The sequence below is a fragment of the Candoia aspera genome, chromosome 2 (assembly GCF_035149785.1).
Source record: "Candoia aspera isolate rCanAsp1 chromosome 2, rCanAsp1.hap2, whole genome shotgun sequence".
Lineage (NCBI taxonomy): Eukaryota > Metazoa > Chordata > Lepidosauria > Squamata > Boidae > Candoia > Candoia aspera.
In genome coordinates, this window is record NC_086154.1 from 149,453,778 (window position 1) to 149,481,171 (window position 27,394).

Below are 27,394 nucleotides of genomic sequence, written 5' to 3' on the forward strand. Positions count from 1 at the left end.
AGAATTTTGCATTTGCTCTGTTAGACTTCATTCTGTTATTTTCATTTCTGTAACCTATTGTAATGGTTTTGTTCTGTCTGAATTTTGTTTCTGTCTTCTAAATGTTGGGCATCCCACACACTTTTGTCTCCTCTGTACATTTGATAAGCATCCCCTTAGCCTTTTCATCCAAGTTATTAATCCAAAAGAGTACAAGACCCAGGAATGATACCTCACTCCAGTTGGATGAGAAATCATTAGAGAGCTAACCATTAGGGACAATCTACCTAATTCTCATATCCCGCCCACACTTAAAGTAGCTTGCTAATCAGTGTACCATGGATACTTCTTCAAAAGTTTGCATTCCTATTCAGGAAGTTACTGATTTAGAAAATGAATTAAGGGGTAGTCTGGTGAAAATTGTTCTTGACAAATGCGTAATGACTTCTAATGATAACTGCATAATCTTCAAGATGATTGATTATGATCTGCCTTATGATCTATTCTGCAATCTTCCCAGGCATTCATGTTAGGCTAACTTGCACCAGAGCTTCAAAAGGAGGAAGCAATCAGAAAGCAGACCACATCAGAGCATAGCCAAGGGTCCAGTCAGGTATTTTAGAGAAAACCAGTGAAGACACTGAGGGCATAATGCTCACCTTGACAGAGTAGGCTAAAGAGATAGTGACAGCCAGTGGCAAGCCTTCAGGCACAGCCACCACCAAGACGGTGACCCCGATAATGAAGAACTTGACAAAGTACTGCACATAGACAGGAGTGCACTGAGCCAGCCACGTCTTCCCATCAATAACAAATGTTTGAATGACGAAATACAGGACGAGGATGATGACTGTGATAGCTGACATCACCAGTCCTAGCAGGAGTGGAGGAAGAAAAAAGAGACAGTCAGATGTGACAGCGAGACCTGAATCTGTGAAACCACACACCCTGCAAATAAAATTGCGTCTTGAGAACATTCTGTATTAAAAGCCAGAATGTGAGAAGAAAAGTCCCCAAAGGGCTTCTTGGCAAAATGCTCAGTCAATTCCACAAATTTCCACTCCTAAAATGAGAGCCGATGGGAGCTGCTGCTCTCTAAACAGCCTTCTCCAATCTGATGGCCTCAGCATTTTATCTTCTTTCATCCTCCAGCAACGTAAGTGTCTAGAATGGGAATGATGGGGGTTGAAGTAGTCCAAACCATCTGTAGGACAATAGATTGGGGGAGGCTAGTCTAGGAAACAAAAACGGGTGGGTGGAGAAAAGACACACAATCTCACCCCCTTTGTACTATATTTGTTATCTGAACATAAGGGAGCACTGGAGATTCATGGTGACATTGTAATAATGTGTCTTTGTCCATCTCATAGAGGTGGGAAATTCAGCTTCTCAGCAGCATCTGCCCAGCATCTCAGCAAGGTTTATTCCACCAAAGGGCCAGCTTTTAGGGAGAGTGTTTTTTTCTCCATGCAACAGGGAACAGACCCATTCAAGAGTGGACAGCTTTTAAAACAGCAAGTAATGGGAATTTGAGTGCAAGGCCTTTTGGCACCAAAAGTTCCAGTTTTGTGGGCGGAAAACGGATCTACCAAACACTGTGTATCTATAGTTTCCATCTTCCTGAGTGTGAGGAGTTAGCTTTAATAAGAATGAAGGCATGCCTGGGTCTTCATGTATGCTTATGGGGATCTCAGAAGGCAGAGAGAAGGATGAATAAGGCTTCCCATGACCCTGAGTGTGGTTTCAGGGCCAGGGGTAGTTCTTTATCCCTCTAAAACTGTTAAAACTGGATTAGAACACTGTCAAAGAGTAACAATGGATAAATAATTAATATGGAATAAAAGAAAAGACAAACACTTGCTTAATTCATCTATACTGCATAACTGGCCTTTCCTTGGTCAAGCGCAGTATTCATTCATTTATTAGCAATGATGCATCCAAGCTCACTCCCCACCCCAAAGGGAAGTGTCCCCAGTTGCTACAATGCAGCCCCTCATACCTGCTTTCCCAATTTGAACAGCCAATTTGGTGAGCTTCCCCTGTAAGACAGATTTCTCTTTTTTGGGCACGCTGGCCTTCTTCTTCTCCCGTTCTTCCATCTCACCACCCTCGGCGCTTTTCAGGGGTTGCATCTCCATGGCAACTGCCCCATCCTGTTTTTTGGCTGCAGAGAAATAAGAGGAAATATGGATTCCCCCAGAATTGTTGGATCTTTTTTATAATTCTGCTATAGTTGCCCTTCTCTCTGTGTGTGTGTGTGGTTTACTTTTCTTGATCCAGTTGTTTATAAACAGCATCCTGGTACGCTACAAAAAAATAAGGCAGACATTTCCTAGTCACCTTACTGATCTCCATGAAAAACTTGTTTATTGTCTGTAACGGAGTTCACATTTTGTACTAAACCACTATGATGTTGTTTTGGGTTAGCAAGATGTGTGAAGCCAGACATTGTGGTTTATAAACTATGTTTTATGGTTTAGAGTGAAATGTGAATCCAACCAGTTGTAGCTCAGTCAACAAAGTACATTTTAAAAAATGGTGACCTAGTGTGAGGTACGAACCCAGTCTGCTATTAAAGGCTTAAAAGCAAGGCCATAAAAAGGTAGGGTTCTTTTTATAATATTGTAACTGGCACCATGATCGAAATGGGTATATTGGGTACAGCAGAATTTGCCCAATGTTAGGGCAGATCTGGTTTTTCAAAATCATTTTTTACTGCAAGTTGCCTGATTCATTCCTGGAATTTTACAAGGTGTGTGTCCAGGCAACTTCATAGATCATTATAATACTCCTGTGTTTTCCTCACCTGTATTTTTGTTCTTAATGTAACAACCTGTTTAAGGGAAATGGTGTGGTTGCAAAATATCTTTTGATTGCTAGTACTAAGAGCCACCCAGATTTATACATTACACTAAGTCATGACTTTGTTTGGTTGTGGCTTAGCATTACCTGTGAACTAGGCCACTATGGCTTACTTAACAATCAGTAATTAAAACGTTGCCCTTCTTCTCAGCTATCTCACCCCAGATCCATGCACACACCAGTTGCCTAAACCAAAGTACAATCATTCCCATGCACTTTTCTTATGGCAGTTCTTCCAATATATAGAACAGACCTGCATAACCAATTTAGCCTGTTGTAACCACAGTGACTTTTCCTAGTGAACTCTAGAAATGTAAGTTCCAGAGAGAGAAAGACTTTCAACAAACATTAGGACCCCTTAAGGAAAAGCCATTCAGCTGCCATGGATGAACAAAACTTATTTTCATGATAGGCCCAGAAAGTTTGCATCTCAGGTGGGACATACTGTTCTCTGACTCATTCAATGCATATTGAACCTAGAGAAACACAACATATCCATTCAAGAGGACACGCGTCCCTTTTAAAGCTAAATAACCAATACTTCCTGATGCTTTAACAAGAGTTTTGCTAACACTGTCTTTTGCACAAGATGCTTATTTTTCTAACAGTCACATTACATTCTGTTCTTCCTTGGAAAGAAGCTCACATGCCGGGCCTTCTGCCAAGCTTCCAGAAAGTTCAAAGTTCAATTCAAAGCCCAGCAATACAGCCATCTAGTAAAGACCTGCAGCTTCTTAGTACTCTATATCCTCATTTTCTTTTTTCTTTTTTGCTAATATTGCAGTGAATGTTGATTGATCAAAGCAACTCTGACAAAGCATTGTCTGGTAAATGGAACCGTGCTTTTTTTGGCTTAGGACTGAAGAGAAAATAGAATCTGACCAAGAACACATTTGCATGCCTCTAGTACTAGGTCCTAGTTGATCAGGCAAATACCCCTAACTGGTTTTAGGTTGGCAGAAAAACAGAGGGTTAGGTGAGGTCATTGTCTCCAATTGTACTGTGTATGATAGGTCAAGGTGGGGATGTGGTCATCCAGATGTTGAAATCCAGCCCTTATCAGCTATAGTGAGCATGGCCAGTGGTTGGAAATAATGGGATGTGCTGCGGTCTATGAATCTAACCTACGCCTAGTGCATTATCCAACATTGATTTCTGCTTAAAACCCCCCAAGAACTGCCATGTTTCTTCTTTTTTACCTCTGTTCTCTGTCTAACCAGAAACCCTATGTCTTATTTAAATCTGAAGACTGAATTGGATTAGTCATTCAAATATCAATTGCCACTGTGTATCCTAGAATCCTAGGGTTAGACTTATAAATACAACACCTCTAAAAATACAATTCAAACATCTGGGGCTAAATATATATTATTATCCTAAACACCACGCATAGTTTTGCTCTCTGGTCTATGCTTCCACCCATGCTTTGCTTTGTAGAAGGTTGGACCTCTGGTGGAGGAAGCTTCCTCACTAGCCTGCCGTATTTGGGTTGGTCCCAATACTGAACGATTGACGTATTCCTGGAAGAGCTAAGAGCTATGCTGAAGACAGATCAAAATGATGCATATTTGTTCTTCCTACAGCCACTGGAAGTTGAACTGAACTTGACAGCCCTTAAATAACTAATGGATTCTGCAGGGTTCTCTGAGCTTCCTTCTCCACGTGCAGACTTTTATGACCCGTCTTCAGGGCAATGATCTTGGAGAAGCAGAGTTTGTTGTTGAATACATAGTTGCTTGACAGGCCTTGAAACATCTGCAGACGAAAAAGCTCTAGATATCTGGGCCTCAGGTCACCAGGCCTAGACGTGCTGCTGCTGCTGTTGCTGTTTTTTAAAAAGGCCATTTTTAGAATGCATTGGGAATTATGGTATAACTGAAAAATCTCACACTGTGCTACTAAGATCTGGAGAACTCTATTTCCTTCTGATCTGGCTGGCTCCTCCAACTAAGTGCAGGCACTCAAGAGATATGTTGGGGAAACATTTACCTTTGTTTTGATTATTCTCCACTGCCCCATCCTGCTGCTTCCCTACAACAGAAGAAGGGAATGACAAACACAGGACGCTTGAGAACAGACAGCACAGCACCAGCACAGCGTGCACGCGCACACACACAAACACACACACGCCATGGAGAGCATGGATCGTGATAAAGCTGCTCCCACTATGCCCTGTAGGATGTAGTCAGTCTTCTCCAACCTGATGCCCACCAATTGTATTGGCTTGCAGCTCCCATTATCGTGAACCAACATGGTCAATGGCTGGTTGGAGATGTCAGGAATTGTAGTCCCACATATCTGGAAAACACGTGGTTGAGGGCCACTGTAACAGGTGCAGCAAAATATAGTTGGAACTAAGAGAAATGGGCCTAATTTAGTGGCTTTAGTCTACTGCTAAGTTGGATTGAATTGTATGCATTGAAAAGAGAGGGGATACTTTTAGGCTCCTGTAAAAAGAAAAGGGGTAGAATCTCGCCCCATTTCATGAACAGGATGTTCAAACAGGCTACGTAAAAACAGAGTAGGAGATCTGCAGAACTGGGAGAAACATAAATACAGCAATGGACATAGAGACTTCTCTTGGGGTTTAAAGTGGAATGTACTAAAAAGAACCACCTTTTCTATCAAAGAACTTCCTCCTTGAAGAAATTAAGCTCATCCGGGCTATCCCAGCAGGACTTTTAGAAAGCTGATAGAGATCCTCTTCATAAATCACAACTGACTGTGTGATGATTTTGGTTGATGCTGGTATTGACGAAATTCTTGTGGAGGCTCCATCTCTCTGCCTTGCTGCTCCACTCTCCTGTCTGACCTCTTCTTGCCCAGAATCAGAGAAGGACTGGGCTTCTCATCCTTAATACACTTATTGCAGTATTTTTGCATGGCTGGCTGGGAGATTCTGGGAGTTGAAGTCTACCCATCTTAAAGTTGCCAAGGTTGAGAAACCCTGATTTATTGGCTTCCTGCTCTAAGGTGATCAGATGTTCTACTTTTGAGGATACAGGTATCTATTGGAGTGGATCCTATGCTGGAAAACCTATCCAGCCTGAGTTTATTTTAACAAGATAGGCTATAAAGAAGAGTGAACAGGTTTCTTGGAGTCGTCCATCAACTGTTAGAACCTGAGATCTACTGTACACTTATTTCCCCTTCATCCAGAAGAAGTGAAGCTTTTTCTCTCTTTTTAGTGATCCATAAGCAGCACCTGTAATTTACTGTATCCCTCTGGTGATGGTTAGGATTAAGACTCAGGGAGAACTATAAAAACAAGCTGTAGAATGAGCAGGCAAGTGGGGACAACTATTAAGAGGAATAGCAGGAGCTGGGCTTAGTTCCAAATGCATTGTTATTGTTGTTATTTTTATTTAAATTTATTGGCTGCCCAACTCTAATGGAGTGGTTGTCAGTGTTGTAGCTATAACTGAAATATGTGATGCCTGATGAATGTATCTCTTTCTATATAGAGGAGCCGTCATTTAAGAATATGCAAGATTTAATAGAAATACTTAGGATGGGAGCCTCGTGTGGCGCAGGGTGGTAGGTGGCAGCATTGCAACCAAAACTCTCCCCATGACCCGAGTTCGATCCCAGCAGAAGCTGGATTCTTGGGTAGCTGGCTCAGGTCGACTCAGCCTTCCATCCTTCCGAGGTCGGTAAAATGAGTACCCAGCTTGCTCACTGGGGAAGGTGACGACTGGGGAAGGCAATGGTAAACAGTCTGCCAAGAAAACGTCGCAAAAGCAGCGTCCCCCTAGAGGGTCAGACGTGACTCGGTGCTTGCACAGGGACCTTTCACCTTTCACTTTCATGCTTAGGATGGTCCATAAATTTCCATCAGGGAGGAAGCCTTCTGCTTGTAGTTATGTTTTTAGGAGACAACAAGGAGTACTTTCTTTCAGCTTCTGCTTATCAGCTTCCTGGAATAATTTGGCTGGCCATGGTGGGGAAACAGAATGCTAGACTAGATGGGCGTTTGACCTGAACCAGCAAGGCTCTTCTTCTTCTTATGTTCTTATGGATGCTCATAACTGGCCTGTGTGGATGATTATGCATTCTTTGGGTACTCAGAGATATGGCCTTGCACACATATCCCCTATATTCTCAGTGCTGGAAATCTTTGATTTGGCCTTGAGAAGAAAGCAGTGAAAGAAGGGACCATAGCACAGAGGATGTTGGTATGTATGGAAAGGGAAGGCACAGCAGGGGCCAAAATTGGTGGGAATAAGGGAAAACAGAGAAGCAACATTAAAAAGACAACTGGTGTAATGGTAGGTGAGAAAGACCTTGAGAAACGGGGTGAAGAGATGCTGTCTAGGGAATGATCAGATAAGAGAGGAAATAGTCTGCAGCTGGATAGTGGGCAGGGTAAGAGGTGCAGAAGGGACCCTCCCTAACTTCTCAGGCTGTAAAGGAGACGGTGGGAGATTTGTACTTTCAGACTCGCAAGATTCTGTTAATGTAGCCTTACAATAAAGTAGAATTAGCTCATCTGGTTGGGTTTCCTGTCTGGTCTACCTGGGAAGACTGACAACTGGAGTGGCACCATTGTGAGCAGCAGGCCTGGCAAAGGAAAGTTGTGTTGTGGGGCACCACTGGCTTTATGCCAAGGTACCTTCCTGGCTCAGAAATGCAGGCATCTCCAAGTATTAATGGAAATATCATTCATTAATCCATTCTCCCAACAAATGGTACAGGTGCTGAAGCTCTCCATTCTGGTTCCAACCAGTGTCTGGATGAGAGACTACAAGGTAGCCTAGGAAAGCCGTTCTGAATTTATTACAGAAACAAAATAAAAAAAAAACAAGAAAAATCTGCTGAGTCCATGAAAAAGGCAAGCAGACTACAGAGCTCAGGAAACAGGAATCTGAGAAGATAAAGTAATAACTATGCAGATCCAGTGTTAACTGTCCATGAAATGATGGTATCGATCAGGTTGTTAGTGAAGTTTGGTATAGTGGTGGCTGTAAAAGTCCATTGATACGAAATCTTTTCTGGATCGCTGTAATTAAGACACGTGGATACTGAATGATGAATGAAAGACATTGTGCTGCAATGAACTGATGAAAAGTGAAGCTGGTACAGTGTAATATTGACACTAGTGAGATTGAGTTCAATAAATCCCAATGGAAATAAGCTACACACATTTTAAAAATGTGAATATCAGCAGTACAGTACAGTATTTTCAATTAAAATGCTCAGTGCAATTTCCTGCTAAATTAAACATGTTTTACCGATGTCTGAAAAAGTCTACATTGTAGTCATCTGGCCATTGCACAGAGAGAGTGTCACTCTTAGAAGGTCCAGTCACCACTTACCTTCCTTCAGCATGATAAATGCTGAGCCAGTCTTTATTTTGTTTCTCTCCAGCTCCACTTTATCTTCCCCACAGCAAATTAGATATATATATATATTTTAAAAAAATTGTGCCATTGCTATAGGATGAGATGGGAAGGTATATTGGCAAATTGATGGATACTAGTCAATATATTATCTCCAGAGGCCCTAGTGTTCTCCCTTCAAGCTGAACCGAAAAGCTACTTTTTCTCCAGAGCTCTAGCAGAGAAGAAGAAAAAAACAAACCTGCACCCATATATGTTTCTTTACAGATGGTGGAGATGCTATCAGTCATCTCCATTATTTTTGATATCTGTTTTCATCCAAAAGTTAGATCTGGAAGACAGGGGTAGTGGTGGTGGTGGACTTGTTCATTCATCTCTTAATTTATTTTTGTCTATTGGGATATGCATGGTGCATTTAAAAATAAAAAATATATATGGAGGGAAGTGGGAGGTAATGGGAAATGAAAGGAGACAAGACCATTAGTAAGGACACATGCTTAGACTGTTGAGCCAGAACCAATTGGTTAGGCTGATTGCTGGTTTCTACTTGGCTTTCTCTGATGTTGAGTTGTTGTTAATAGTTAATCTGTAGGCTATCGTGTATGGACAATGGTCACAGCCAGTGACTGAACGTATGGCCATATTTGGCCAACAACTGCTTAAAACTCTACGGTCATCTTGGTGGATGACCTTAACTAGAAGCTGAGTGGGGGACTGCCATCCTGCTAATTCTCCTGGATTTCTTAGCAACTTTTGATACCATCAACCGTGATATCTTCTGGTTTGCCTGATGGCACTGAATTTGAAGGACATTGTTTTACAGTGTCTGTGGTCCTTCTTGCCCAGCAGGTGGTCCTGGGAGATAACTGTTTGACTGAGACCTGAGTCTCATATTTTCCCCCATATTGTTCAACTACATGAAACTACATGAAACTGCTGGGGAGTTTTGAAGTGGGGTGTCATCCGTATGCTGATGACCCCAGCTCCATTTTTGCTTACAGTTATGCTGTTAGAAATAATTTCCATGCTCCATCAAAGAAAAACAGGAGTCAGTTTTCTTCTCTGCCAGGTTCATGATATCTTAGCTTCAACATCAGGCCCTCCAAAACAAACAGCCAATAATTAAGACTTTAGTCCACATATGCTAACAAGACACTGTATTTTATGTTAGTGAAATAATAGATAATCACTGTGGCACTAAACACTCATCATTGCTGATGTTGATGATGGATGATACTGCATCATTTTGGATGCAAAGGAAGTCACTTAGCACTTGAGTTAATGTATTATGCTCATTATTAATGCATTATGACAGTGGGCCAATTTGCCATTGTATTTAAATTGACTGTGATGAGCACCCAAAGGCAATCATCCATGGCATCACAGAGTAAGCCAATTAGTGACATTTCAAACCAAGGCCAGCTACCACCTTTCAGTTTGTTATGAATGTTTACCTATTACATGAACACCCCTCCTTTCTTTTAAAGTGTACATAGGATTCACAAGTGATTTCACATCCAGATCCTGACCAGAGTTATGTCTGCTAACTATAAATAACTAACTAGAGCAAAGTTACTGTAACACGCATCTTCAGACAATGACCTGGGAACAGGGCATGATAGGGAGATATACAGGTAGGAAAATGATAGAAGATTATGTCAATTCATTATGGAGAGAGATGGTTAAATAAGTATTGTGTTTTACTGGGTGAAGAAGATACTTGACAGTGGTTGGCTAACTTAGATGGTTTTTGATTGAGACATTGGCAGTGCTCCAGCCAGCAGAACTTTCAGATTGACATAAATGGATTCTTGTCAAAAAATGAAAGTGTTGTAGAAACCATCAGGGACTGTGAACAAATTAAGCTGCTATTTATTTAATGCCCCTTTGCTACAATGGATTCAGTGCTACAATCCCCTTAGCTCAATTGTTCTTTGATCAGGAATTAATTGTAGTAGATGTTTAAGGTCTAACACTAAATCAATACAGTTTTGGACATATGTAACAAGCTAACCCAGAAATAAATTGCTTATTATTCAGAAGGAATAAAAAAGGGAATTTAGGCAGAGTGGAACACTTTTTCCTTATACAAGTTTTTTTCTTTGGACATTAGCTATTTTTTTATATACTGGCTAGGAAAGGAGCTGCAGTAACTCTTCTATATTCTTAGAGAGTTAACATGGTTAATGAGTCTTGCTATATGGAAGACGCAACAATAAAGAAGCAAATGCCATTGGCTTTGAGTTGCGTTCAGTTCCTTGCTGAGGCAGATTCCAAAAATGATGAGTCATGTTTCAGTATGCTGAGTCAAACTTCAGCAGTACTGAACCAAAAGTACTGATTCAAATGTTATTACACAGTAGTGCCCTTTCAATGTTCTCCCAGCTGTGTGGGAGTCACTTTTCTGTGTTCTGCTGGGAGAACATTTTAAATAAGCTGATCACATGGGTGAATGGCTTGCATGAGCAATGCCTGTGATTGGTTGGGCTGGGTGCTTTATATGTTCTCCCAACTGCATATAGGGAGAAGAAGAGAACAAAGCAGTGGTCAGAATCCAGTGAAGGACAGCCAAGGGACTTATGAAGGCAAGTAAGGGGAAGAAAAGCTCATGTCAGCCATGGAACGAAGGAATGGTGAGAGCAGAAAAGATGAGTGGATTCCTATCACCAAATGAGAGGTGTCTGGGAAGAAATGGGACCCAGTTAGAAGAAGGAAAAATAAAGTGAGTTGTTAAAACAGCTTTAGTGAAACAGCCTTTCCCAAGCGAGTGCCCTTCAAACTACAGCTCCAAAAATGTCCAGCCAGGATACTTCTGGGAATTTAAGGATTATAGTATTTCCTAGAGACATTATGCTGGGAAAAATAAAGCTACATGGAACAGTCCCACTGAGCCAGCAGAGAAGCATCGTTTCCTGAATATTTATTCCATCTCAGTTCTTAGATAGTCTAGAATGTGAGTCTATTCTGTGCAAACATCCCCCCCAAACATCTGTCCAAAAGCTAGCAAATGATCTACCCAGCATGTGCTACCTGAAGCAGCATGGGCAGTGCTATCTGGGAATGATGGGGAGGCTGGGGAGGCAAGTAACCAGAGGGTTCAGAAGAGATCTGAGTGGCATATCAATAGTCTTGTTAAATAACAAAGGAAAGCAAGCAATGCTGAAGATGTGGGCTTGTGAATAAATGTCATGATCAGAAAGGGAACAAATTATAATAAGGTTCCGTCAACCTGAAATCATCTTCGTGCCAGTTATGCAGAGACTATAGATATCATTTGCAAATGCTGGATGTTTTTGAAGACATTTATGTGGAGCAGGTCTGAAACGCATCTTGATGCCCTAGCTTTGACCAAAAAAGCTGATATGAGCATGGATATTGGCATGCAGTACAGTGGATCCAGAGGTACACTAGGGAAGTGCTTACCTTGATCAGAGAGCAGACCTTACCTTTTTTCTCTTTCTTTTCCTCCTCTTCCCCACCAGCACCCAGCAAACTAAAGATAATTCCAGTCTGTGAGTTGATCCCAACAGCTGTGATAACCATCCGCCCAGAGCCTTCCATGACATGGGTACCTAAACCAAAAGAGAAGTCAGAAGAATACTAAATGGAAATGTCAGGAACCCAAGAGACAGATCTTCTGGACTCATTACAAGGTGGTGTATTCTGGAATGGGTACAGAGTTGTTTGACATCTAATGATTTGCAAAACATTAGCAAAGAGTTCTCATAGGGCTGTGCAGGTACTTGGGGCTTGAAGGGAAAAATATGCTTTGCAGTGCAGAGAGGGGCCTCATGTAGCCCCTGGGGCAACTCTTTAAAGCAGATGTGAATTTTCCCAGGATTGCCTGGCTGCAGCAGCATCATGGGAAAAGAGACATTTGGATGAAGGAATACTAATGGGTGCTACATGCAGGGCTAGGCCTGTGTTCAGAGTCTCACCAGAGCTAATATTTTGCAGTTGATAATTCTCGACATGTAAATGACAACAATTACATCTATAACAACAGCAAACCTGAAATCTGCTGCTGTAAGCCACTGGTCATCAGCTTGGGTTTCAAAAAAAACCATGCTTTCCCAGAAGCTTAACCTGAAGAGAACCATAAGAAAGACTAATTCCTGTCAAAGAACACTAGACCTTTCTAGGTGATCTTTGTGTGGTGTTCCCTATTTCCAATCAGTGTCAGTAACTTGTATGATTCATGCCAGTGATTCGTCCAAATCATTATGCTATCTGGCTTTGAACAGAAGACAAAACGTTAATGGGCTTTTGGCTGTTCCAAGTCTCTGGTGTGTGGGACCTTTTGTGGTTTAGAAAAAACAGCCCTTTGGATTTGTCTGGGAAAAAGATGACTTGGATTTGGAGGGTGCAAGTGCCATTGACTTCACACTAATACTATCTACCTGCACCGTTGCTTCTTTGCTTTCAATAATGCCTGCTCAACTATAAGTGGTGTTGTGTTTGTTTTTAAAAGCACTGATTTTATTATAAGTATATTTAGCTCTTAGAAGAGCCTCACAGGACCCCAGGAGCTTCTGAAGCATTTGGTACCCAGTGTGAAAAATAGAGATGAGGTGCCATACCACCAGTCCAATGTTTCAGTTAAGCTTAAGCCTCACTTCTCAATAGTGTCATTAAGCTTCAGAGTTCTCCATCCTGATCCATAGCCCACTGCTTTGTGCATTGCTCTGGTTTCCCCCAAACCAGCACTTCTTGCTGGGCAGTTGCACTTACAGTGAAGGAATAATAGAGAGTCTGATGGGAGGTAATAAAGGAAGTCATTGGTTCCCTGCCAGTGGAGACACACTCCTATCCCTCTCCCCACATCTGCCCTTGTGCACTTGGCTGCTTTTGCAGTGCTTCCGTTAAGGAAGGAATTGCATTGGGATCCATGTGCCAAGTAGGTCCCATGACAACAGTAATACCAGCCCTCCGGCAGGGATGGGTTTCAAGCAGAGCCCTGGGCTCTCAAGGGAACCCTGAAGACTGTGGGGCAACTGTGGGTGCTTCTTTGTTTTTTAGTAGGATCTCAAGCTATTAGAACTTTATGCAGTGGAACGTAGGGCGAAAGGATTCTGAACCAAGGATTTGTTTGGAGTTCCAGAATGGAATAAAGCTCTCAGTCCTTCTGTACAAACCACACACAATCCTGCTTATTTCAGTGAAGGAAAGCATGATGTTGTGGTTGCTGCTGCCGAAAAAAACCTTGACTGATCTATTTATTTTATCAAATCATTAGTTTTATCAGGCCATGCCATCTTACTGTTTTTTTTAAATTATTATTGGCTATTTTTATGGTAAACCACCAGAGACTATTGAGTCAAGCAGCTCTATCAATTTGATATCTACTCAATTGCCTGATAAAACTACTGAAAACCAAAGAAAAACAAAGCCTGTTAATACAGGACAGCCAAAGAAAACCATTCCTCATCCTAAAAGAGAATCAGGTCTTCAAGGCTCACTTAAAGCATGGCAACAAAACCATTCAGGGATAGACACCACAACAGAATGGCATCTCCATAATACCATAATCACCCAGAAATCTACCAATAGATTATGACTTCCTTTCTGCTGTTACAACATGTGAACTATCTGCATAGCTCAAATACAGCTTCCCTTGCTTTGTGCTAAGCTTATATTACCTGAAAACCTCTCATAAAGTGAATTTGCAGAAAGCAAGACACTGACCCCATGGGAAAAAAGGGTGTGTGGGGATATGGTGTCAAATTTTGTAACCTAAATGCATTGACAAATGTGCTCATAACGTTTAAGAAGGCAGAAAGGGGTTTTTGAGGGAAAATGTTCAACTAGTTTGAGTGGGAAAAACCTTGGCATGTTTCCAGACCTTTGGCATAAATTTATGCTGGCACAAATCACATTTTGGACAAAAATGATAAATTGCATCATACTACATGGGCACGAAGCAAGGGAAACCTATACACCCAGACATCCTTTACATGCCACACAGGATCCCAGGGGAGACATGCAGGAGTCCCTTACAGAAAGGAATGGATATACAGTATTTTCTTCACCTTATTTTTACATTTTTTAAAGATCTGTTCAATCATGTCCAGTTCTTGGAGACTGCCTGGACAAGTCCCTGCAGTTTTCTTGGCAAGGTTTTTCAGAAGTGGTTTGCCATTGCCTCCTTCCCAGGGCTGAGGGAGAGGGACTGGCCCAAGGTCACCCAGCTGGCTTTGTGCCTAAGGCAGGACTAGAACTCTTGGTCTCCCTGTTTCTAGTCTGATGCCTTAAGGTAAAGGTAAAGGTTTCCCTTGACGTAAAGTCCAGTCGAATCCGACTCTAGGGGGCGGTGCTCATCTCCGTTTCTAAGCCTTAGAGCTGGCGTTGTCATAGACACTTCCGGGTCATGTGGCCACCATGACGACACGGAACGCTGTTACCTTCCCGCCGAAGCGGTACCTATTGATCTACTCACATTTGCATGTTTTCGAACTGCTAGGTGAGCAGGAGCTGGGACGAGCAACGGGAGCTCACCCTGCCGCACGGTTTCGAACCGCCGACCTTCCGATCGACAGCTCAGCGGTTTAACCCGCAGCGCCACCGCGTCCCTTGATGCCTTAACCACTACACAAAACTGGCTCTCATTTTTACATATAGAGTAGTAGATTTGGCATCTATTCTAAACTACACAGTTTTATTAGAAAATAGTAATATAGTTATATTATTATGTTGCTATTTAGTTTTGACATAGTATCATAGTTAACCTTTTTAAAGAGATATGTTAATAGTAATGGTTTTTGAAGACACATATTGTGCCTTTGAATCAGTTTAATTCTTGGTGACAAGTCCCTGCAGTTTTCTTGGCAAGGTTTTTCGGAAGTGGTTTGCCATTGTCTCTTTCCTAGGGCTTTCAAAAAGTGACTGGCCCAAGATCACCCAGCTGGCTTGGTGCCTAATGTGGGACTAGAACTCCTAGTCTCTAGCCCAGTGCCTTAACTGCTACACCAAACTGGCTCAGTGATTACATCAGGCCAGAGTTCTGCATTTAGAGATGCAGCCCTTTCTTTGATGTCCCTCACCTGATAGCAACATGGGATCTTTGTCCACTGATTTGCGTACATGATCTGACTCCCCCGTCAAGGAGCTCTCATCTATCTTAAGATCATTCCCTTGGATAAGCACTCCATCTGCAGGAAGCAGGTCACCTAAGAGGGAAGAGAAACAGGTCAAAGTAATGGGCTCTATCAACAAATAATCTTGGCTTACAGTCTTATGCCACTTATCTACACTGGATGCCACCCAAAGCTACCCATTTCCCCCCTTTAATTACTAAATGAGGAACACGCATGCTTGCTATTTGATAATCAGCCATACCCTTGTCCTTAGTACTTCCAGAATTTCAGTGGGAAAAGCTTGTAAAAGATATGCATGCTTGCAATAACTGCATTTCTGGAATTAAGTGTAAGGAAGAACAACAAAATAGATGTACAGACAGCTGTGCACATGTCTGCAACTGCCATCGTATTGGGGAGTGAATGAGGGAAGGAACAGCTCATCTAAATCCTGGCAGGGACAGAATAGTGTAGGTTTCTGTGGTGTAGATCATTTGAAATGAACATAGAACAGGAATGTTCTGTGGGCAATTTGCAGCATTTCTTGAAAAACAAGAAATTAAAGAGCAATGGCATAATGAGAAACAAAGCTTTTGTCTAGACACAGTCCTAGATAATCTTAGAGATCAACCCCAAGTTTTCCTCCCTGACGTCCCATCATAAACTTTGAGACTGGGCATCTCTGCATTACGCCTGTACAAGGAGATCACACAAAGCTATAAACTCACCCCGCTCTGGGACCCCACAAAGCCCTTTGCTCAGCAAGTATCTCTGGAATTCCCAGAGAGATAACCAGATATCAGGCTTGTTTTAAGTCCAGTCCCCGAGGTATCTCTTGATACATCACGGTGCTGCTGACTTGCCTTTGCAGGGCTGTGCTAAGCTGACTGATCATCCCTCCCCTGCCTTCTCCCTTACCATATTTGATCTGGGCGATGTCTCCCACCACCAGTTCAGCCACGGGAATTTGGACCTGTTGCCCATTGCGGATGACGGTGAATTTCTGTTCTTGTTCTATGCGGCTTTGCAGACCTCGGAACTGCTTCTCCTTGCTCCAGTCGTTGAATGCCGTGACCAGCACCACGCAGATCACTGACAGTAGGATGGCAGCGCCTTCGATCCAGCCAGCTTCTGACTCACCCTCATCCTCTGCGCCCCCTGACGCATTCCCGCAGGCTGGACACAGGAAAGAGGAAAGTGTTGGGTAGGGGAAGGCTCCTATTGCTCTGACCACTCATCACTCTTCTCCTTAAAGCTGTAAGAATCTGACACAGAGAGAGGTGCCAAATGTTTCACACTGTAACTCCCATAATTCTATCAGCCACAATATCTGGGGCCGCTGGCGATTAGAGGTCCAACTGTCCAGATGGTGCCAGGGTGCCTACCTCCTTCTTACAGCCCACTCTCCTCCTCAAAGAGCTACAGGTCTGAGTACCCCAGGAGTGAGGCAACAGCTATAAAGATTGCCGAATTTGCCATTTAATTTTCCAGTATTAATATGCCCTAAGTCTCATACAACTGTCAGGATGAGGTCTCATAAATACAAGTATTATTAACTTGGTTGTTTTGCCTATTGATGCTTATAAGCCACTGCAAAATTGCATAGGACTGGATGATTTCTCCTAACGACTCCAAATGGATTTTGGCAGAAGTGGGCTGAAGTATAAACAACTCAGTAATAGGTGAGTAAACGGATGGTAACTGAATTAAACCAGCCTGAACACCCTGATCTTGCCTAGGTGAAATGGGTAAAACAAGCCTCCATTTCAGAGTGTTGTTGTGTACGTGAAAGTCACTTTTGCATAATAAAAGTATACAAACATAAATAAAAAGATGAATCAGCACAGCAGACAAAGGGATCGGTCAGTGTGAAGAAATTTGATTAAGTTGAGCAGTCCAACTTGCAGAATCAATGTCTCTTGGCTGACCCGGTTGATCTGCAAAGAAGGCAGATGGATCCACCATCTAAGGATAGAACTTTTGATGCCACATCCACACAATCAGCACAACTGTTCCCCTCCCATTGTGGAGCTTGCAAGAAATCTTGCTGCCCTCACAGTTTGTCCTTACTGTGCACCCAGAACAGCTCTGGGCTGCCCTGTGGCCCGGACAGCTTTAATGTGCAATTCTAAGGGCTGTGATGGGTGGTTTCCTACATCTCCAATTGGTATGCACAATGTTCTGATTTACCTCATACACTGCAGTGCTTTGCTTCCTTTCTTTTCTGTTATACTGTGGACCAACTGAACTTTTAAAAAGTCCTTGAAACTATGGGCTGACTTGGTTGACTGGTTGACCCATGGACCATTAGGTGGCAGCGAAGAGAGTTTTGTATCTCCTGGCTGCCATCTCCTGTGTCTGCATTTGTGCAGCCACTGGAAAGAGCTGGCACTTGAGAAAGGGAATTACCTGTGGGGATCAGTGTAGGAGCTGTAAACTACCCTAAGAACATTACATGAGGAGAAGAAGTGGGAAGCCAGAGGTTCCTGGGAGTAGTGGTTCCTGGGAATCACCAGCAGGGAGACCATAGAGTATGAAAGACATATTACACTTCCAATTTGTTAAGTCATGGATGTGATAGTCAGTTTCAGGGATTTGCACTCTCTAGGTCCATCAAAGGCCTTTCATGTTTACATATTATATCAGGGAGTGCCTCCTTTGAAGGGAGTCTGCCTGTCCTGTGGGCTCCATTCAGGAATGGATCCTTTAGGTTTCCTCCTTCAAGAGTTGAGAAGGGTGAGAGATCAGGCCTTCTCAATGGCTACCCTGTCCCTTGGGAACAGTTTCCCCACTCCCACCCCTGAGATTTGGGCAGCCCCCACTCTGGATAGTTTTAAGAAGATGACCAAAGGAGTGTTGTTCCTTTGGGCATTCAGAATCTAAGCACTGTTTGTTGTGCCATTGCCTTATCTGTTATGATGGGCCAGATTCTACTGCTGTTTTTATGGCTATTTTATGGCTTTGAGGAGGAGCTTGCTTGGTTTATTGTAGGGATCTCTCTTGTGAATTGCCCAGAGTTGTGTGACTGGAATGGAATATAGATATTCAGATCAATCAATCTCTGGCACTGGGTGGCCATGGGGCATTTCAGTGGTGGCACTTGGTTATATGTTCCCATAATGCTCCAGAGCAATGTTCTGCCAGGAATGTTCTGGGAAATGAAACTGGCAGCGACCCAATCTCTTGGAATGAGGAACTCCACCCCTCTGTGGACATCATGGCAGAGACGGCAAGGATCCAACCGCACCTTCGCTCTGTTCACCCGGTGGAGCATAAAAAGACAGTCCCAGGGAGATGATGGCAGCAATTTCAAGAATGATGAGGGTCACATCCTGAAGTGCCTCCCACACTAACTGCAGGAAGGTCTTGGGTCTCTTTGGGGGGATAAAGTTCTGTCCGTAGATCTGTCTTCTCTTTTCCAGGTCAGCTGTGTTGTCGGAGAGACCTGGGGTCAAAGAAGAGAGCGGTAGGCATGAGGCAGCACGTCTTGTTGGCCTGTTTTGTGGCAGGCCAGGAAATGTAAATGTACCAGGAGAAAAATGTGTTAGCTAGCTTTCCCAACTTGGTACCTCAGGCGCTAGACTACAGTGTCCATTGTCCCCAGCTGTAAGGTACTAGGTGGGGGAAGGCTGTTCTGTTCTCAACATTCAATCATTCTCCAGACATTCTCTTACCACCTAGGTTTATTCTTTTAACGTTTGAAGTGGAGCTATGCAGATGAAGGGGTGGGTTTATATAGATAGAGCCCTCACAAAACAACTTCAGATAACTCTAGCTCTTGCCTGGCAATTAAAATTATTGCTGGCATGTGGGTGCAGGGTCCTAACTCTCCTGATGTTCTCTTGCTAGGGGCCTGCTGGGTGGTTTGCAGTATGGAAAACAGTGGGATAAGGCTGCCTAGATCATGGCCTGGGATGAGGTGACAATGCCACAAGAACAGGAGGGTAAGCTATATTCATTTATTTATTTAGATTTATATCCTATTTATATCTCCTATTTAAATCTCCTTTTGTTCAGCAGCTCAAGGTGGCATACACCATGCTCCCTCCTGCCTTTCTCCCCCTGGCCCCCAACAGCCACCTGTGAGGTAGGTTGGGCTGAGACAGAGTGATTGGCCCAAAGTCACCCAGGAAATCCTGTGGTTGAGGATGGATTTGAACTTGGTGTGCCCTGATGCCGGTCTAACACTTTAAGCACTGTAGGAAAAAAGGAAAGTGTAGGTTTAAGTCTAAAGTAGGTGTCCTTAGTAAGTGGCTTTGCCCTCTTAAAAACTGGCAAAAGATCCTCTACGTTCTTACAGTGCTCAGTTATGACTTTGAGGACAAATCCTGCATACCTGACTAGGTTGCACTATAGGTCCTTAATGGGGGGAAAGATCCTTCCTTCTACTGCAGAGTTGTAAGGGAAGGCAATACATTTCTGCTTCCTATGGTCTCCCTCCCCCCTCCCCGCCCCCCTTAAAACCAAGTGCCTGATTCAAAGGAATAGGAGAACTAGGAGAGTTAATGTTTTTCTGGAATTTTGTCAACATTTTATCAGGGCAAAGCACGAATGAACTCTGATTTACGCAAAGATACTAAAACCCATTTATTGTGAAATAAATTTGGTCACAGTCATCACTTTCAGCATGCAACAGACACAATGTCTTAGTCCAAATGTGGAGCCTAGTACAACTTTCCTGCCCCTATCTTCTTTATCGGTTTGGCCCAGATTAGAAATTTGTTCCCATAGCAAATGCCAAGTAGTTTTACCATCAGGGTAAGGGGTGGGGGTGCTGAGGGGAGCACCCCCCCAAGGGAGTCTGGCTGATATTGTATTTGAAGAAGACAAAACAAAACAAAACACACCCCCTCGATAAAACCATTAAGTCCGGAGAATAAAGCCATGTAACTGCATCCTGGCCTATGTGGAACATCTAAGCAAAAAACGTCTCTCTTCCACCATTTGGTTGGCAGGTACTTACTATATCCCCCTCAGCCCAGTTTTCACAGTTAAATATCTCCTCTCCATTTCTCTGCTCCTTCCCAGCCAGGAGGGCTGGTAGATTGAGTGTACTGCTCTCACCATAACAAAACTATACAATGGGCCCTCCCCCTCTTCATGGGGAGAAGTCTGGAAGGGAGCTGAAAAACTTCTTAATCACAGCATGGTTGGCCTGGTCTTGTCTAGCACTGTGAAGCAGGATTTGGGGGTCCGCCTCCCTGAGTCCTCCCAGTGGAATAAGCAGGAGCAGTATAAAATGTGGCAGGGCAGGCTTGCCCCAGATCAGGGTTTATCAACCAAGGTTCTGTGGAAGCCTAGGGTTTTGCGAGAGATCACTAGGGGTTCCCTGGGAGATCAGAGTTTATTTAAAAAATTATTTCAAATTCAGGCAACTTCACATTGAAGAGGCAAGTTTCTTTCTTTATTTTTAGTTTAAGAACACTGTTAATGCATATATACAGGCCTACACAGGAAACAAATATAATAATTTTGTAACTGGTGGCCTATATTTGAGCCTGAATGTGCAGGGGTTCCCCGAGGCCTGAAAAATATTTCAAGGTTTCCTCCAGGGTCAAAAGGTTGAGAAAGGCTACCCCGGATTGAAGGGACTGGAGCGTCTGTCCACTCAGTTTCCCCCTCTGAAATGTTGGGGCATTGTTCTATCCCCAGCCTTCTCTGGAAGCAGTGAACCTCACAACAGAAGCAAATGGGTGTAGGTTGCATTTCAAAGACTTGGCGCCTGCAGAGAAGGAGGAGGACTTCACTCCAGGCTGGGATGCAGCGGCTCCTGGGAGATAAAAGGGCCAACTGGGTGGCACTGCAGTGGTCCTCTTTTCCTTTGCTCACCTTTCCTCGGCTTTTGACTCAGGAGGGAGGGCCTGGTTAAATATTAAAAATGCCAGAGAGCCAGGCAAGCAGCAAGAATGGCAGGCCGGAGGTTGCTCTCAAATGCCCTCCACAGCTGGCCCTGGGGAGCCAGAGCGGGGCCTCTGCTTTTTCAAGACAAGGAGGCCACAAACAGTCATGCTTCTCCTTTGAATTAACGGAGGCCAGGGGTACTCAGAATGCTAAGAAATATATGCTTCAGTTAAAAAACGAACTAAAATTAGGGGACTAGAATCGTGGGTGTTTTTTGGTCAGCCCAGCAAGCCCTCTGATGTCTGAAAGGAATAATAATAATTAATAACAATAACAATAATGTATTGTCATGTGTTAAAACTCTGATTTGGTTTAAACAATTATATTAAACATAAATATTAAACTGTTAAGTGTTAATTCTCTCATATATTTGATAAATAGGTTCAAGATAATTTGATTTTGGGCACTGGGTGGCAGGCAGTGCTCCCCAAATGAACTCTAATAGTAAAGTGTACAGAAACATGAGGACACAAATTTTCTTTTTTTTAAAACAACCACCAAGTTTCATCCCCTTGTGATTGTTTAAAGAAGCTTTCTGCTAAGAATATAATACATATCATTTGTAATATCCTCACCAGTTTTTATTACTTAAAGACTGTGTTTACTTAAGATTAGGCAAAGATTTATCAGTTACCCTTGCACTTGTCACTCTTGGAGAATATTAACCTTGGTAAGGTTTTTTTGTGGTTGAGCATGTCATGTGAGCCTCATTTATTTGGTCAGCTTAAAGCTCGATGAATTGTTCAAACCCTGAAAGTGGGTTAATTAATTAACCAGGTTCAGTGTGTTGCATGCCTATAGCCATAAAGGAGCCATTTCTCTCATTAGCTAGCAAAATTTCACAGGATATTATAGTCCATGGGTGCAATTTCTTTTTTGGTTCTAGGCTTACCAGTTGACCACAAAAAAATCTGGCTTGCCCCTGTGCTCTTAATATCCTGTTTAGGTGAAGCAAGTGCATGCAGAAGCTTTTTCCAACATGGCGGTGATGGTAATTATAATTTATTAAAGTTGTATGTCACTGAATTACTCCAGCTCCGACAGCTTACAAGATAAAAGACAATAAAAAGTCCATGGCAAGAGGATAAATAATACTGCTCATTAATGTCTGTGAAAGAAGCTGCTGGATTAAGACACAGAATAAAAATGGTGGCACCTTGGATGCAAGGACCCTCAAAGGAATTAAAGTGCCTCCATTTTTGGGGTCAGATATTAATAATCAGGCAAAATATGGCAGAATGTTATGTGTTATAATGGTATGTGGCAAAGACCTGAGGAGACTGGGCAAAGAGATGCTGCCAAGAGAACTGTCAGATAAGAGACAGCATAGCCCACAGCTGGATAGTGGGAAGGGCAAGAGGCTCAGAAGGGACCATCCCTAGTTTCTTGGACTGTAAAGAAGATGCGGGGGGGGGGGCGTTGGAAGAATTGTACTGTACTTTCAGACTTGCAAGATTCTGTCAATGTAGCTTTACAATAAAGTAGAATTAGCTCATCTGGTTGTGATTCCTATCTGGTTTACCTTGAGAGGCCAACATCAATCTTGCACGTCTGAAAGTACAATTCCCCTCCTCCCCCAGTCTCCTTTACAGCCCGAGAAACTAGGGAGGGTCTCTTCTGAGCCTCTCGCCCCACCCACTATCCAGCTGTGGGCTATGCTCTCTCTTATCTGACCGTTCCCTTGACAGCATCTCTTTGCCCAGTCTCCCATTACAGGTCTGGATGGGGCCCAACCTTTTTGATAGGTGGATCCATTTGTAAGAGTGTGTTCTACCAGCCACAAAACATTTATCTCCCAAAATGTAAAGTGAGGAGGTAAAAGGATTTGTCCAAAGGTAAGATGCAAAGGGATTGGAATGCCAAAATGCAGATCCATTCTTTTGATTGCTGCTTTCTGTTCTAACACACATTCCAGAGAAGGAAATGGAGGAGGTTCAGAGACACAAAAAGCCTGAGTGAAGTTGGGTCAGAACTTCTGAAGCCCAGGCACTAATAATGGCCCCAGAGACCCAACATGCTGAAAATGAATCATCTCTAGCAAAATACAGACAGACAAAACATTCGTGCCACACACACCAAACCCAGATGGAAACCAACCGCATCACACGTATCATATGCCACATTGCCTATTGCATTTTGAAACAAGATGCAAACATGGATACAGCTCAGTCAGAATTTCTCCTCTGTTTCTGGCACTCTTCCAAAGACTTCATCTCCCACTGTTACTCTTGGAGCCTGGAGACATGACAGGCAATAAAAAGGGCATGAAAGGTCAATGCTTCCCAGATGAAACATTTTTGAGAACTAGCATTATCATTAGTTAAATCAGGAAGGGCAAAGGACCTGGCAGAAGGCAAGAGGATTGTCTTCAGGCTTATGGGTTTCACCAACATCTTATTCTAAAAAACAGCATTTTCTCACATTGTATTGATCTCACCTCCTGCTCTGTGAACTATAGATTGTGTGCTCACTTGCTTGGGGGCAGGGACTGATCTATTCTTCTACTCTAAAGAGCTCATAGATCTTGGTGATGTTATAAACTAGAGTGGTCAGTTAAGCATCACCTCAGAAATGGATAAAAGAAAAAATATAATAAATCTCCAATGGGTGGAAAAGACTGTGATCAGAAGAACTGTTGCTGCTGCTTAGTTTGGGGTCCAGGTATCAATCTTGAGCATGCATTTCAAAAGCCTTCTGTGCTCACCCTTCATATAGTGCACCATCTTTTAATTGGCTGAGAATGGATAGCCCTTCCAATGAAGAAGGTCTTTGACCAGAGTAGAGATGTACAACCTCTGTTGCTGTGACAGGTGCGCCAGCTTTTGGGCAGCCTGTCAAGAGCAACAGTCCAAAAGAAATGGGGCCATTTAATTTTTTTCCAAAGCACACACACTTGCATGTGTGCATTCCATACAGGTTTAAGATGTAAGATTCTGTAGAATATTTAAATGTTCTACTATGCTTCATTCCTCCTGTTCATAGTTTTTCTATGTAATCAAATTTTCCCCTCCAGAAATCTGTGTAGAATATAGTTCTTTGAGGAGACTTTCAGCAACTGCACCCAACCCCTCACTGGACTACAACTTGTGCATCCACAAAATAGAGGAACATCCTCTGCATAATATGCCCCCAGCTTATAATAAAATTGCAATCCTAAACATGCTTAAAATGGAATGCCCACTTCAACACAATGGGACTTCCTTCTGAAAAAAACAAGCAGTATCATTATTGTTTCCTGCAAAACAATAATTACAATAACAGATCCTATTTTGTATACATTACATTGGGTTCAAAGCATTTGGTCTACATTCTCTCAAGACTGTTCCTATAGAACAGAGAATATGAGAATTTGTTCAGAAAAATGATTTCAGTCTCTTCCATGGATCAGAACAGGAGACCTAATTAGATATGGTACAGGAGGATCTGCAATAGTCTTCTGAATTTTCCTCTTCCTTGAAAAGGTAAATCTTTCCTCCCTTGGATTCTTGTCCCTCAGTCATTTTTCTGGTCAACCCTATCTTCAGATCAACAGCCTTTTCTACATAGGGAGTAAGATTGGAAAGAAACAGTGGGAGGAAAGATGATGACAGTTTTTTGGCAGGTTAATATAGTTTCAGGGCCTTTCCACCACCAAGTTCTCGTGCTCTCCACCCACCCTTGAGTCAGCAGAAAACTATACCAGCATGAATTTGGCTGTCCTCCTTGACAATCTCTATTCTACTCTCTTGTCTGTTTCAAGTCACTTCAGCAATCTGACTTCCCCAAGATAATTAATGGGTATGAAAACCTAGCTCTCTGGAGAAGTCTATAATGCTGGGAAAGATGGAAGGAAAGAGGAAAAGACAACAGCCAGCAGCAAGGTAGATGGACTAAATTACAGTGGTGATGGGTGCACTGTTAGAAGACCTGAAGGGCCAGGTTGGGGATAGATCGCCCTGGAAGTTTATCTATGTGGTTGCTAAGAGTCAACCCCTACCTGATGACACATGATCAAAAGATCAAAGCCTAACAGTATTTTTGGCCTCAAGGCTGCCCTTGGATCGTGTTGGAATAAGGGGAAAACATGACTTGAACATTGGTACAACTAACTTAAGACTGTCTTGCTCATGGGCTGGGAATAAGATGAAGGCAGTGCCAGGAGGACATGACAGAAAGAAAGATGTCATCAGGGTATGTTAGATACAAGCGGGGACATGGCCTCAGGCATGTAAATCTAGCACATTGAACTGGGCTTAATAGGGGATAGGAACCCAGTGTAATCTTTCAGAATCAGAATCCTTTTCAAAGATCCTTCTCCTAATAAAAGATCTTACAGGAAACCAGCTGAAGGGACCAGAGCATGGCCCATTATAACAAAGGTATGCCATGGTTGAGGAACTAACCAGCCAAGCTTATCGAGCCTCCTTGTAACCAGGTAACTACAAGGCTTTGGTCAGAGCAGAATTTAGCTCCAGTTTTCTCTAGAGAAATGAATGTCAGTCCAGGCAGCTTACCATGAAATGTAAAAGAAGAACAACAATTGCATCATCTCAAATTCCGTCTCCAAGCGAAAAGATACATGAGCTACCAGGGGCACCCCTAGGCTGCCTTGCCAGATACAGCCCCCAAATTCAGGTCTGAGAAAACTCAGCAGAACTGCTAATGCCTGGGAGGAGGGAATGAGCAGAAAGAAAGACAAAAAGGAGGGGAAGAGATGGAAAGGAGAAAAGGACAGGAGTGGCATGGGGTAAAGGCAGCATGGTTGCCAAGTAGTGGGGGCACAGGCACAGGAAATGTGGGTCATCCAGGAACGCTTGTGGAGCCTCTTGTCCTGGGTGCTTCAACCCTGGCAGTGCCATTGAGACCCATGGAGATAAATGTTTGCCTTGGGTTCCTCTGGAACACTCATCTAACCTCTTCTGCATCCTGGTTGTTCTTTGGTTGCTTTTTCCTCCTCTCCTGTGCCGAACCCACCAAGTGCCTTCCTTCCCTGCAGCACTTGCCCGCTGCTCTGCTCTTCCTCGCCTGGTTCCCCTCCTCCTTCTCCTCTCCGTGCAATGGGAAAAAGCCTGCAGCTCCCTGCAGCAGAGAATGAACCAGCCTCGGCTGCAGCAACCTCAAGGACAATTCAAGGAGAAACCAGCAAAGGGAGAGGTGGAGGTAGGCAAGCAGGCAGAATGCATCTGCTCTGAATCCTCTGGTGCTTTCTGGGAGCTCTGTTGCCTTCCCACACTTGGAAACCCAGATTGTTCTGCAGAGAGCAAAGCAGGGCAGAGAAGCCCTTGGTTTGTCTGTCCTTTTAGAAAGGAACAGAAACATGAGCTAAGATTGTGTCAAGATGCACACAATGGCTAGGAAGGACATTACTTCAGTCTGCCCAAACCTCAGGCCCTCAGGGTCTCTGGGACTGCAACAGCATCACTCCTAGCTCCCTCCACCCCCTCTGCACACATACAGTACCCTTGGGGGAAGAAAAACAATTATCCTCAAAATAAATGGTTGCTTGTGAACAGCTAAATGCGTGTGACTCCTATGTAGTAACTTATTATCAAGGGGGGCGGGGTACAATACTCAAGCTTATAGGCGCTGCTTCTCAGGACTCAGCCTTTCTGTTCTGAGGTTGTGCTTCAGAAGGCCTTGGCTGGGTTTAAGCCTGAGAAAGCACCACACTGAGATTGGCAAAGGAATGAACTGTGAGAAGAGACGGTCCTTCAGATGATCTGACCCCAAGGTCAAGACCATGTGGAGCTGGAAACTCCTTGGTGCTTCATGTGCTCCCAGCATCTGCTGCCTGAGGCAGTTTATTGATTGATTGATTTATTATTCAAATTTTGCTGCCGCCCATCTCTCCCAAAAGTTGCTTTGCTCTCCTTAATCACCGCAGCGTCAAAACAGCATCAGAAGCTACAGTGCTGTCTGTCCTTCTGGTGCAGGACTGCCTGCCTCTACAAGCAGCCAGTGACATCTTTGGCCCCGTATGGAGAGCTGGAATAAGAACTCAGATTGAATCAATTGTATAATCATACTTAGGAATGTAGTATTACCTACGTTTATGTTCTTTGCTGTATCTCCTATGTAGCTTCTTGGGAATAGAATTTTTATTATTTTGCCAGTCTGGGCCTGGTTATGACTAACTGATTAGAGAGTTTACACCCTGAAAGGATCAAGGGACATATGCTGCCATGCCTCCTTGCCTCTTTCGCTTGTAAACACAGGGTCAGCCTCTTAGAATATCAGGATTTGGGCTCAACTTATATATAA

The 27,394-nt window shown here is 43.2% G+C and overlaps 1 protein-coding gene across 5 annotated transcripts in view; it reads right to left on the reverse strand.

The window, feature by feature from the left end:
- Positions 1–27,394, reverse strand: part of ATP2B3 (ATPase plasma membrane Ca2+ transporting 3) — a 121,713-nt gene that overhangs the window by 43,424 nt on the left and 50,895 nt on the right. For 3 of the 5 annotated variants that reach the window (XM_063294231.1, XM_063294228.1, XM_063294227.1), the window contains exons 4-10: positions 18,501–18,698; positions 16,172–16,429; positions 15,221–15,346; positions 11,627–11,752; positions 4,831–4,872; positions 1,979–2,143; positions 639–853 (exon numbers count right to left, since the gene is read on the reverse strand). In XM_063294231.1, coding sequence (XP_063150301.1) covers positions 639–853; positions 1,979–2,143; positions 4,831–4,872; positions 11,627–11,752; positions 15,221–15,346; positions 16,172–16,429; positions 18,501–18,698 — 1,130 coding nt within the window. The remainder of the gene's footprint in view (positions 1–638; positions 854–1,978; positions 2,144–4,830; positions 4,873–11,626; positions 11,753–15,220; positions 15,347–16,171; positions 16,430–18,500; positions 18,699–27,394) is intronic. The other 2 variants (XM_063294232.1, XM_063294229.1) reach the window with 1 other exon arrangement.